This window comes from Triturus cristatus, chromosome 3_2 (genome assembly GCF_964204655.1).
Source record: "Triturus cristatus chromosome 3_2, aTriCri1.1, whole genome shotgun sequence".
Lineage (NCBI taxonomy): Eukaryota > Metazoa > Chordata > Amphibia > Caudata > Salamandridae > Triturus > Triturus cristatus.
This window is the reverse complement of record NC_140584.1, coordinates 698,696,464-698,710,321: the sequence shown is the minus strand read 5'-3', so window position 1 is coordinate 698,710,321 and position 13,858 is coordinate 698,696,464. Positions and strand designations below refer to the sequence as shown.

The window sequence follows — 13,858 nt, the reverse complement described above, 5'->3', positions numbered from 1 at the left end:
CAAAAATAAGTCCTTCTCCCTAAGAATGAGTGTTGGTAGGCATTACCTTCAACCGCAACAAAAATTAAGCACTGCAAACAATGTTTAACAATGTTCTTAAATATATAGTAATGTTTGTGGCACTCATTTTAACATGGTCAGTTATGGGTAAGCAACGAGGGATGAATTTTAAAGATATTAGAAGCTTCCACTTGATGCAGCTTCGTTGTGTCATTGCTGAGGATACTTTTGGCACAACAATTAAAAGACAAAGACAGAACTGTTCAAGTATCTTTTGATGTAGTATCACATAGGTTCAGCATTACCCGGGATCAAGTTCATCATCCACCAAGTTTAAGAAACTATTTTAGAGTAGGGATATGGGTATGTTAATAAAATAAGCATAAGCAGAAGTCGATGTCAATGGTTTCATAAAATGTCTGCCTCTTGTTCAATCTTTCTGCTACTCCCATTTCTGGGGCAAATTAAAATTCCCCTTCTTTAAAAAACATTTAATCTCCTAATCATTATTATCATAAACTCATAGCCGTCGTATTTTACTCACATTCTAAGGAGGGCCTTATAGAAGGGTCTTGTGAAGAAAGCGTCCAACAAATACTGGTGTATCAGGGCTAGACCAAGGATTCTTCCACTGAACCTAAACCTACACAAAGAAAATGGAGACAGAACCAGAAGCAATCTGTATTATGAAGCATGTAGTAATTTCACCTGCATAATTGCCTCATGTGAAACATCGGGTATATCTACACCAGGCTAAATCTAGTGGGATTTGTTAGCACAAAAAGATATGGATTTTGGCAATAACATGGAAATTAGTGCAGTGACACTGATTTGTTTCAGATGTTAACCCAATTCCATAGGGGATTTTTATGGCTATACTTGCAAATCCTGCTGTAATATGGCATCCCAGAATTACCAATACCTGTGGTACCAGTAATATTTGATGTGGAAAATCACACTAGTTGTATCCCCACACAGATAATATATTAAATTTACTCATGTACCTTGCATTATTTCCACCCAACCCCTCAGTTATTCCATATATGTATCAATCTACCATATGATTTGAGTACCATCCAGGTCGGGAAGTATGTAATACTGACACAATAAATAATCACCCAATCCACTTATCTGTCCCTCCATTACTGGATCCAACCACAGATGATTTGAATGATTAATCACCCTCTGTCTACATATATCTGTACTATATTTATCAAGTCACATGTTAATGTTTCATACATTTACTTGATAATATTAATTGGTCCGCACAATGTTAACAGATGGTTTTGTGGAATATGCACAAGAGCATATTAATAAAAAACTAACAAGGTTGGACCTGTAATTAGGTACATGGGTTGAGATCTCAGTGGGAAATGCATGATTAAAGTGAGGGTGATCATTAACCTACTAATCCTCCAAATCCTGACCTCCCCCGACATCTCAAGGCCTCCTCCTCACTTCTTGAATTCTGCAAGAAGCTGAAGACCTGGCTATTTAATTCTTCTTCTTCAGGGACCATCGAGACTGCCTGCATTCAGGCCCAGCCTCACCACACGCCTACACAATCCTACCCAGAGCCTGGATACCCTCACTTAACGCTTTACAAATCAACTTTACATTACGTTTTACTGTAGGAGACAGACGATATAAATATCCGTTTTTTTTACTGTCCTAACCCCCCTTACAGATAGGATAAGAAACTGAGGCACAGAGAGATAAATACATTCGCTTGGAATAACATAATGTAGCCAGGTGGTGAAATGGGGCTTAAAGCCCTTTGGCTCAACTACTGACAACATACCAACAAGAACAAAGAACACGCTTCATCAGTAATTTGAAGTCTGGAAAAATCTGAAAGCGGTGTGGATGGATATCAGGGTACCTTAGTATGGGATCTTTCATGAATATTAATTACCCATATATCTGGCTTTCATGGCATAAGCAATGGTCTGGTGCCTGAGATATACGAAATAGTTATGGCTTGCTAATTGGTTGTGAGGGTTGACCATTTGATGGAAAGGCTTTAAGTGGTTACTGGGGTTTTGTGATGTATTGGATTGTAACTCTGTCACAAGGACAGCGGCGAAGAGATCAGACCAGGGGGTGACTGGTGGGAAGCTCGGGAACTCACGGACCCTGTGCTTTGTGCCCCCCAGGGAGATTCATGGACGGCCTCCCTAACGGATGTATCGGAATATGAAGCAGGTCCCTTTAACTGGGCCATACTCCCTGACAGCACCGCCCCCTGCGATGACGGCGGTAGCAGACAACCAATAAGACCTCCAGAAGAGCGAATCAGGAAGTGCTTGGACACCGGAGTGAGAGTCGAGGAGAAGGAGATCGGAGGAGCGGAGAATCAACGCCAGGACGAACCACGACGACGTCAGGAGAACGGAGGGAGTACTACGGAGGACGGGAAGCCGGAGACGGAAGGACTCCGCAACCACGCTTCGCCGAGCCACGCCCACAGAGGAGCGTGGCTGACCCAGGTACGGTACCATTTCTCGGGTTGGGTTGGGAGGCGGGAGAAGTAAGAGGGCTAAAGGACGCTGCCACTCGCCGCCTCTATTTTGTAAATAGAAAATCCCCTCCCCTCACTAGCACGATACCCCAACTCACGTACGGTCTTAGTCTCTCTTATCACGTGTGCACCAGTGTGATTCCCTCACTCCCGAGTCCCTTGAAAATCTTTAAAAGGGAATGTTATATATTGACCCACGCTTCTCTGTTTGTGTTTTACGGACCCCGGAGAGCCCCCTCTCTGCAGCTGCTTGCCCGGAGGACCCACGCCGCCGAGAGCTGAATCGAGTACACCGCAGCCACGTTGGGAAGAGGAACACTCACCTTTGGGACTATACATTCCCCTACCGGTCTATTCAAAATCTGGCCTCTCCGAGAAGAAGAGCATATTTAGAAATAGAACCTTCATTAACCAGACGACACCTGTTGCGTCATCCTTCCAACCCGGTTACAAACTCCCTGCAATTGTAAGGTTGAGAAAGTTCCCAGAGTGTCAATATTGCTTGTACCCTATAATGTAATACCGCAGTGAGTGGATCATTTTACAGAACTGTACAAACTGACATTCTGTTAGTCCCTATTAGGAGCTGCTGCTTGCAGTCACTGGAGGACTGGGGCTGCAGGCTTCTTAGCTCTCTTACTTGCTAGTAGCAGAAATGAGCTTGCCAGAACTCACTTCTTTGAGCAACACAAGGTAAAGGAACAATAGCCCACAAGGCATTATACATTCTTGTTTATAGGTGAGCTGTATTTTAACATGCAGTGGCACGAGGGAACACTCCCCCACCTGACACCGCTGGAGGATGCAACACTTCTTCTATGTGCATCTCTGCATACTATTAAAATCCGTGGCCGTGTCAGCTTGTATTTGCTTGACACACCGGTTTACACTGTGAATAAATGTCTGTTGAGGGTGTTATTTGGGTGTTATGACCTTATACGTAGAGGAGAATCATTTTACCTGTAGTAGCTGAAGTAAACCCACTCCTCTATACAGTCTCACAAACACTGAAAATTACTTTTTATCAGACTGAGATAAAAGACTTGTGTCCCACTGAAAGGTTTCACGTTGAAAAAATACAGGTGAGGTTTCCAGTCCTCACAGTCTTTCTATAGCTGTGCAACGATTACCCAAAGGTAGCAAAATAAAATGATTTGAAAAGCAAAGATTACATGGTAGAACAAGCATTTGCAATGCAATAGGTCTCGCATTTACGCAAGATTGAGCTATTGTCATTGTAAATGACAATGCCTTTTATTTATGTTTTGGTTTTTAAAACATAAATAAAAGGCATTGTCATTTACAATGCCAATAGCTTAAAATTGTGTAAATGCGAGACCTATTTAATTGCAAATGGTTGTCTTTCTAAAGGCATTGGTCTTTGAAATCAGTTAACCAGCGTCACTTGGTTCTGCAGAGTCCTGAGTTTGTGTTCCAACGCCCCACACCTGGGCCCAGTTTTTGGGCAGCTAACAAGGAAGATTCAACTCTAACCCTCTAGCCGGTCCATTCGCTTTAATGGCCTGGATTGGCGCCTAGAGTAATTTGGGTTTAGGCGCTATGTAAACAATACTAACATGGAGACTATGCACTGTACTGCAAAATTGTATGGCCGTTCTCTTGTTACTTCTTTTAGCCCGGGGGCGCTTTCCTTCTTCTAAGTACCAGTAAAGGTGAGGGAGGAGAGTTAAAACCCCTGCTGGCACCCTGTTAATACACCGCCTCTCTCATTCTGCAGGAGCCATCATTTGAAAAAGTATAACTTCCAGGATAACGCATCATTGCTACAAATACGCCTGACCCCGCAGACCAGATTATAAACTGAGACCCACTGGCTCTAAAGGAGTGCACCTGCCAGGAGAAGGGCGGCCCGCGTGAAAGGGAAGCACATGTGAATAAGACGCACTTGTGTCCTTGGAACAACACCCCATGGGGCTCAGTTAACCACCTGCCCCTAAGATGTGCCTGTTGCTGAGAGACACATCCTTTTATCCGTGGTTGGTGTATACTACGACCACCGCTGAGTAGAGTGATCATGGCGTTTAGTATCCGAGTGCCAGGCGACACCTCGGTTTATGAAAGGTTCCAGGTCTACGGCCAGCATTCATTACACCAACATTGGCAGTGACTGTATTCTGTCTCCTCGCATGAATGGAGCTGCAGCCAGCGACGTGCTCCTTCTGACGGTCTTCGCTTCAGCTGGGTTCAGAATGTTCAATGCGTATAAACACGTATTTGTGTGTAAATAGAATAATTGAAAATGCCACTCATCACCTCAGACATAGTTTAAAACAAGCGGTCGCAATTGCGCGGAAAAAAAAAAGTGCTTACCGACTAATGAATGAGACAGTGTAACGCCTCAAGTAAAAGATTTAGTCCCGATGGGCGGTCACAAAAGGAGACAGGTCGGTAACAAGGATGGACTAAGAAGCCTCATTATCAATCGGAAGCCAGCATTTACCATGGAGAAAGACACCAGCCAATGAAAAATATGGGCGGGGCTTCCACACCACTTCTAAAACATACCCTACTACAACATGCCTCGCAAAGCAAGCAACGCATGAGTTGCAACGCTAGGCTCAACTTAAAAAAGAGGAAGGGCAGATAATAGTGTGCTCTGGGGCATACTATCCAAGGCATCCCTGGGACGCCACGCACCCACTCAGACGTCAATTGATTTTAATGTATTGCTAAGATAACATTACCATGCCTGGTCTAATAACGTTTATTACTACTGGGAAAATGTGTCAGATCAATTTCTTGCATTTGTCACTGCACAGGCATGATATTGTGCTGCTTCGGGACCCCTCTACATTTTTCGGTCAAAGGGCCTATACATTACTTAAAAACAAGAAAACTACCAATACTTAATACTTTCTTACCATTCATGGTGATTGTCCACAAACGTCGACATAGGGCTTATCTGTACGGTGTAAGTATCGTTGGCAGAGTATTCAAATAAGCCATAATATGGGTTGAAAAGTTCTCTGGATACCAGAAAAAAGAATTCGCGCGAGGGTCCACTGTAATCCAACCTTGAGAGAAAAAAGAACTAGTTACTAAATAAATCCTCTGACAAAAAGATATAGTGGGAAGGAAAGGAGAAACAGAGGAATTGTAAATTAACATTCTAAAATTTCCCATCAACATTTTCTGGTCTTTTTACCATTCTAGAATTTGGTCCTAATACTATATCTAGTGCACAGCCGCAAAAGCCACCAAACTGTGCCTGAGTATCTTATTCAGGGCAAGTTTCTGAGCCCACCCCTGCAGCTCAAAGGTAAGTGCGTCCAGGAACTATTCATTTATATATTTCAGTCAAATATGCCACATTTCAGCCACCAGAGAGCATGTTGCTATCACTACACATTAGATCAGTGAATGAGTGGTTGCGGTAGATGTTCTAGGGCAGACTGATACAGATGTTACAGCTCCTGGAGCTGAACCACACTTCTCATATGGACATAGGATTGTGTTTTACATAAAATATTGGGGGGGCGGGGTCCATATTGTTCATCAAGTGAGAGATGGAAATCAGGTCCTGATTTAGAGTTCAGCAGACAGGTTACTCCATCACAAACGTGACGAATTTCTCGTTTGACGTATCCAACTGTCATTGGATATAATGCACTTGTAATTGGCGGACGGGAAATGTGTCACGTTTCTGACGAGTAACCCGTCTACCAAACTCTAAAGCAAGCCCTCAGTCTCTATTAAGTGGGTTCAATGGCATTTGTAGAAGAAAGGAGAGGCACTGAATCCCAGCTTTGGGACAACAGCAGGGCTTAATTTGTAAAACATTAAGTGTCAGGGCCCTTCTAGGAAGGCCACTGCAGCCTACACCACCCTTTGCTCCTGTCAGCACTGTGAATGACAGTATCAACATAACACCTAACCATCCCACTGCCATAGCATTACAATTCAGACTATTTCAGGTTACTCAAGGCTATAATAATGGTTTGAGAGGTTGCTATTATTCTTTTCAATTCAAATTGGTTTAATAAACCCAGCTGTTGCGCTAATCTCAAAATCAAGCAGACAATGCCACCATGTGTTAGACTGTCACTAGAGCCGGTGCTGACAAATAAGTGCCGGTGCCAAGCACCGGAAACCACCGGCTCAAATTAAGCACTGGACAACAGAAGGCAAAATATTCATAATTGGTGTGACTGCACATAGAGCGACCGGTTGACTTGTGTTTATGTGCGTACATCAGGTGTCCTGCTACCTTTCCTGCTAATACTTGGTGCATTAGGGGCACACATTCTGAAGTTTAAAATTGAGAAGCCCTGTAACAATGTGTGCTATTTGTAAAGGACAATCCCTCCTCTTTTGCTGTTGAAGTACTCTTGTGAATTCTTAGTTGTTCTCATCCAGGAGTGCACAGCAACAGAGATTTCCAGCTCCGACCATACTGGTAAGGAAGTCGTCTGGATTCACTGCTGCAGCCACAATCATCAGAATGGCCACAGTGGAACCAGACTATGTTATACCCTTGGATACAAACCACAACATTGGGCTTGAAGCTGTGTGAGTGTCTATCCCAGGGAAAGCCCGGGCACAGTACGGCTGGAGAAGAGTGCATGGAAATAAACATTTACTTTTCTCCGACAGACAGCTTATCTTTGCTGCTTCCAGTGTGCTCATAAGAGACTCCTGTGCTTCCAAGCAAACAAGGCAGAAATCTAAAATTGTTTTGATTTGTAATTGCATTTATATAGTGAACTCTGCTCCTGTGAGTAGTAATAGGCGCTAAATAAATGCTGAACAGTGAAGAAAGAGGTTTTTTTTGTTCGTTAAATGCAATGACCATTGAGCAGTCCAGACTTTTATATCAATAGCAAGGGGTAATGGGGGCAATTTGTGGTTTTGGATCTAAAGCACTGACTAAAACATAAGAACCTACAAAATGATGTTGGCGAAATAGGATTGGGATGGATAGATAACAAAGAGGGCCCATGGGTAGCAGCCCACTAAACACCTAATGCTGCTATATTTTATTCTTAAACAGGCAACCACAAGTGAAGTTACCTTGAAGACAACAGGGTCACAATTTGAATGGCGCAGCAGGTGCACTAGCACCAGGCCAAAAGTTGTCAGAACTCCTCTAAACACATAATATTGCTATATTTCACGACTAAACAGGCAGTCAAAATTGCAGTTACCATGCAGTTAAAAGGGACTTGATTTGAATGGTGCAGCAGGTGCAGTGGCACTGGGCCCAAAAGCTCTATGGACCCCACTAAAGCCAGGTTATTGCTAAATTTGACTACTAAGCAAGACATTCTATCCAGCAGGCAATATGGTCACAATTTGAATGGTGCAGCAGGTGCAATAGCATCTGAACCAAAAGCTCTAGCACCCCACTAAACTCTTAATATTGTTGCATTTTATTACTAAACAGGCAGTCACAAGTGCAGTTATCTAGCAGGCAATATGGTCATGATTTCAATGGTGCAGCAAGCGCAGTAGCACCAGGACCAACAGCTATAGGCGCCCTAACAAACACTAAATATTGCTGCATTTTACTACCAAACAGGCAGCCACAAGTGCAGTTAAAAAGCAGGCACTAGGGCCATGATTTAAATGGTGCTGTAGGTGCAGTGGCACCCTGACCAAAAGTTGTCAGAACTCCTCTAAACACCAAATATTGCTATATGTAACTACTAAATAAGCAGTTGCAAGTGCAGTTACCTTGGAAGAACCAGGTCATGATTTCAATGGTGCAGCAGGTTCAGTGACACTGGGGCCTAAAGCTCTAGGGACCCCTCTAAATACCACACATTGCAATATTTTACTACTAAACAGGCAGTCACAAGTGCAGTTACCTTACAGACAATAGGGTTATGGTTGAATGGTGCAGCAGGTGCACTGGCACCGGGGCCAACATGTGTCATAACTCCATTAAACACCAAATATTGCTGTATTTTACTACTAAACAGACAGTCACAAATGCAGTTATCTTGCAGGCACTGTGGGCATGATTTGAATGGTGCAGCAGGTGCAGTGGCACCGGGCCCAAAAGTTATTAGAACTTACAACAAAAAAAGCTTATTATTAATCACATAAGCGAAACCTAATGTATTTACCAATGCTTGCTTATTTGTGCAGTTATACATAAAACAAACCCAGCCCAAAGACATCAGGATACTTTTCATGAGCACCAGATTACATTACACAAAATCAAATGTGTTTTTTTAGGCATGGGGAGATTAAAGTATTTGCCCAGGATCACAGGATATTGAGCTGATGCTGCGATTCAAACCTTGTTCCCAGTTCAAAAGTATGCAGCTCAGGCCATTACGCCACATCTTGTTAGTTAGCATTGGCTTCAGTGGCAGCTGGTGATCTTTGAAAGCGGTGTGCCGTAACACCGCCCAGGAGTTTACAGCATTTTTTCAAAAATGTGCCTCACTCATACTCGTCCCGCTCATATTTGGACACAGATTACCAACCAATTGGCGCTGGGTTTGTTTCACAAAGGGTGACACAAACCTGCACAAAATGTTTTTCTATTTTTATATTCTTTCCAGTGTAAATCCTCTTTTTCACTGGAAAAGTGCCTGAAAGTAAGACAAAGCAGTGCAAATCGCTGCTCTGCATCACTCTGCATCAAGGGGGAATTCCATGGGTGTTCCCATGCAACCACCCAAGGTTTTGACGTCAAATCTTATCCACTAACAATAGCAGACAGTGCTTTGCACCAGAACATAAATGCCACTTGAAAGCGGACATTAAAATGGAAAAATGCTTTTATTTTTCCTAGCGTTTCCCTCTTTGCATGTCTACTGGACTGTACAGCACAAATCCGAAGCACAAAAAGTTTTAAAGTTAGTCAAAGCATAGTATTTTGTACTGGAAGGGCATCCTTCCAGTAAAAAACCTATGCTGGACACCTTTGTACTATGATGTGTGAGGCGCTCAGTAGCTTAATTGTGTGCCAGCATTAGGGAGAGAGCAGGATGGTGCCATATCTTTGCAGTTTTGGAGCTTTCCAACTCTCATGCAACGCAGCAACTTTGGGTGCTGTGCTGCGTTGTGTAAAACTTTTGATAACCTGGGCTTAAGTCACTTTTCCTTCACTCACTCTAACTCACATTCTGTCACTTGCTTATTCTCACTTATACTCACTCCCACTCACTGCTACTCACACACAAATGTACTCATATTCACTGACTCATTCTCACTTACTAACACACTAACATACAGTCACTAACTCTGGGCCCTGGCGCATCTGCACTTGCTGCACCATTGACAGCTACACCGACGATTCACTCCCACTCCCTCTCACAACCTCCAATCAGTAACACATTTTAACACACTCCCACTCCTTTACTCACTCCCTCGTAATCACTTTCACTTATTCATGCACAGTCCCAAACTCTGTTTCTCACTTTTGCTCTCATGGACACTCTCAAACACAAACACACATACACTTTGATTCAATCTCATTCACTCTCCATCCCTCACAAACACCCTCACATACACAGACGCATAGAGAAATACAAATTTTGTTTTACTTACCTGGCTTACTAAGCTGGCAAGTTTGAGGCTCCATGGCAGCAGCAAAGCGGGAATCTGGTGCTGGGCATTGGAACCAGCAACCATGATTCCCAATGAGGAGCCAGATGGAGCAGCAAGGGCATAATTATGCAATAGGGATTGACTAAATGATATGGCTTGAAAAGACAAATTATTCGGCGTAATACGGCACATTTTACGATGGTATCATTTCGTTATTTTGTCATTTTTACACTTGTTAATACTTTCTGCACCTCTTTGGTACCAATTTAGCACACAAACATAGCAATAAGCAGGAGAAAGTAGACTAGTCAACCTTTACAAAGGGACTTCTGATACGCAGCAACACATGTCACTGGGTTTTTAGTAACCTTTGAACCATTTGAGCTAGAAACAAAATCTTTTTTGTTAAAATCTGGAGACTATGCAGCAGATGAGGGATTACGTGGCAAATGCGACAAAACCATAATTATGCTAAAAACGTATCAGCCACACCATTGTATATTACCAGTAACCCTGTTGATAGGACTGGAAGCGCAGGCCTATAAGAAGCTGGGATAGAACTGGGGATCCTGCCCCTGCTGCACTTTGTGGCTTTTCATTGGATTGAGGAATGCACTGACGTGCGCCCTGACAGCTTCATGTTAGCAGATATACTGTACTGCCTGAGGCATGTGCAGTACGTCTGCAAAAACAATGGATTGTGCCTGTATTAGGGGATCAGAATTGAATTATGCCCCTCGCACATCTCACAGTCCACCTCCCAGAAGGTCCTTGTCTGCTTTATGTTTTTTGTTTGGTGGACAGACATATAATAGACTGAAGAGGTGGATCAGAATGATACTGTGTATAGACAGCACCTGGCACTTCGACCGCAAAAGCTTTCTGACACAGCGGCATGGTGTTCCCCAGACTCCTCTGCCCTTGTGTGTTCTACCTCTTGATCATCCTTACCATCTCTGCAAGTGGCACTTGGTGGTTGGATAACCTTACGCCAAAGGGAGAACAGTGTCTGCTCCAAATCCAAGACACATTCACATCTCAAATGATCCAAACCAGTAATTGTAGTCCCGTGGGTTAGCACACCTACTTCAGGGACATTGCCCACCTGAACCCCCCCTTTTCAGAATCCACCTTCTTTGAAAGCTCAAACATGGTGCTTAGAGACAAGAGCTGAAAATGTTATGTTTTTTCTTTAACTTTGCTTTTCTGTTGAGGCCCACTCTTTCCTTCCCATGTGCTACAGTGCAGTTTAACTTCTATTGCCCATAGGTAGTCACCTGGTTGTTCTTTTGGAGATAGCCTGAACACTTAGAAGACATAAACTCCATAGAAAAATGTAGATTCATGTGCACACAGAGAGAGTGGGGCTCTGCTACAAAAATACCTTATCATCTTGTAGAACTGAACTCGCTCCTCTGCAGATAAAACTGAGCTCCAGCACAGATGCAGCCAGGTCCCTGCATACATAGTGCTGAACCCATGCACAGATACAGCAGAGACCGTATAGCCATAAGTCATTTATTTCATTGACCTGGAGCGGAGTTGCTGCATATAGTGTTAGGTGTCTCAGGGAAATGCATTGGCAAAGACAAAAGTTCTGACTTTAATGTGCTACTGCAGGAAAGAAGAGGCATGGACATTTGTCTTTTCTGTGCATTACTGCATTAAAACCGAACCTATTGGCCTTCCATCTAAAACTGTCTCAGTTCCCAGTGAGCGAAATTGGAGCCCCCACCAGCACTGTTTAGTTCTAGCCCCCACTCCTTCTCCCCCCACCCCCTAAAAAAAAGTTCAGGTCTGGTTGTGCCCCTGTTATCATCCTATAAGGGAAGGCTAAAAGTTAGTTCTGCATTCAATCTGGGCACTCTTTGTGGTCAACTACATATGGAGTGTGGGGAGAGGGGGCTTGCCTTATGGTACTATTGAATGGAAATTTGACTGGCTATTGAAAAGCAAACCCTGCCCTATGTTGGGCCAGAATAGCTGTTCATGATAGGGCTGCAGGTGTCACTAATACCCTATCAAAAATTGCTCAGTATTTTCTATCTTCATAAATAACAACACACCGACATTGGCCATGAATGACAGATACTAACACATTACCTCTTACTCATCCACCCTTTTTCTAAACCGATTTCGTCTTCTGACATTTCCTACAGCATTCCTAGAACAGTCTATTAAAGTACGTCTTAGAATTAGCCTTTGATCGGCGCTTGGGGTCTGCAGTCTTTACAGGTAGCACAAAACAAACGCCTCATTTTTCCCTAGAAAGCTATAACACTCCGGTGACTGACAGCCTGCAGCTTCTTCAAAAATAGTAACGTGTCCTTGGGAATGTGCTGTGCCATCAGCAATACAGTCTAGATATATCTCACTTTCTTCTAGGGTGAGAACTGAAAAGAGCTCAGCGATGAAGTTCCGACGCAGTGGATCTCAAGGGGCCAGAAAGGCGTTCCCAATCGCCTCGTGGTAAAAGCTTGCAGCCAGAGCAATTAATGCAGCAGTAGCTCGTCAGAACAAGAGGGAGGATGGAACATGCACTCCAATACAAACGGATTGTGCAAATAATTATTTGAAAAAAGACAGCAGCATAGAGGGAGCTAGTGGGGGGACAGGTCAAGCAGGGAAGCAGGAGGGGATGGGGAGATGGGCAAACATCGACAGGGGAGGGTGAGAGGAAGCGACAACGGGGGAAAAAACCTCAATGCAGGATCAGCGACAAAAATTAATGTGTCACTGTGTAATGTAGTTGGTGAGCACTTACAGCGCTCCAATACCATTGGCTTGTGTTCGCTCTATGGCAAGATGGACGACAAATGGAGCACTCCAATACCATTGGATCATGCAAAGAAATAAAAATAAACAAGTGCTGTACATGTTTTAAAAACTTTTTAAGAAATGCATTTGTTTATGTACACCTGCATGCATTTTAGTGGTATGTGTGCATGTGTACAAGGAAAAACACAAGTACTCCAGTGGAGTGCTTGAAAACAAAGAAAATAATAGGTCCGGAAACAGGGACCACTGTAAGGAGACATGTATTGTGTCCTTGCTCTACAGGAGGGTCAAACACAAGAAAAGGGTATGACGCCCACATGCCATGATGAATGGCATCAAAGAAAATGAGAGCAACGCTGAAGTTTACCAATTATAGAAGATAGGCAGCATGTAAGCCCACAGATAGAACACAATCCATTTCTATGAGACAGCGCATGCGCTGTCGAATGTATGTCAGGATTCCGCATGCGTTTAGCACGCATGTCGTCGGAACGCCGTCATTCGAATGAACACTTCTTTAACACAAATTCGTTCAGTACGCAAGTCGTTTTAATGACTTGCCTTTGGGGGTGGTGAATTTTGGAATAGTTTAATTTACTATTCCAAGTCCAGTCTGAGCAAGAGTAGGGAAGGTGTTGAACTTTAAATCCAACACAATTCCACCAATGCGCCCCCCTAAAGCAAGTCGGTGATACGACTTGCGTGCTGAAGGAATAACTGCTAAAGACGCATTTGAAATATTGCTGGCACTGTGAAGGCACAGCGTGATTCCAGGTTCGTAATAAAGAACGTCTTCCACGCTGTCTAGCCAAGACCTAAAAAATTAAACAAAGGCTGCAGAAAACTAAACTGGGGCCAGAATTCTTTGTGAAACAGAAGATATTTAATGATATATGAAAATTAATTACATATAGTGGTTGAAAACAATATCTGAGAAGTTTCACAGGCCTGATAAAATACTGCTTCTTTCAAGTGACACTTCACACAAGAAATACGTGGACATCATTACCCAGTAAACTAGCCACTTGTGTTTTT

The 13,858-nt window shown here is 43.3% G+C and overlaps 1 protein-coding gene across 5 annotated transcripts in view; it reads right to left on the bottom strand.

Annotated features, from left to right (window-relative positions):
• Nucleotides 1-13,858, bottom strand: part of HECW2 (HECT, C2 and WW domain containing E3 ubiquitin protein ligase 2) — a 1,572,445-nt gene that overhangs the window by 64,725 nt on the left and 1,493,862 nt on the right. For all 5 annotated transcript variants that reach the window (XM_085648759.1, XM_085648760.1, XM_085648761.1 and 2 more), the window contains 2 exons: nt 5,404-5,556; nt 545-643 (listed from right to left, as the gene is read on the bottom strand). In XM_085648759.1, coding sequence (XP_085504885.1) covers nt 545-643; nt 5,404-5,556 — 252 coding nt within the window. The remainder of the gene's footprint in view (nt 1-544; nt 644-5,403; nt 5,557-13,858) is intronic.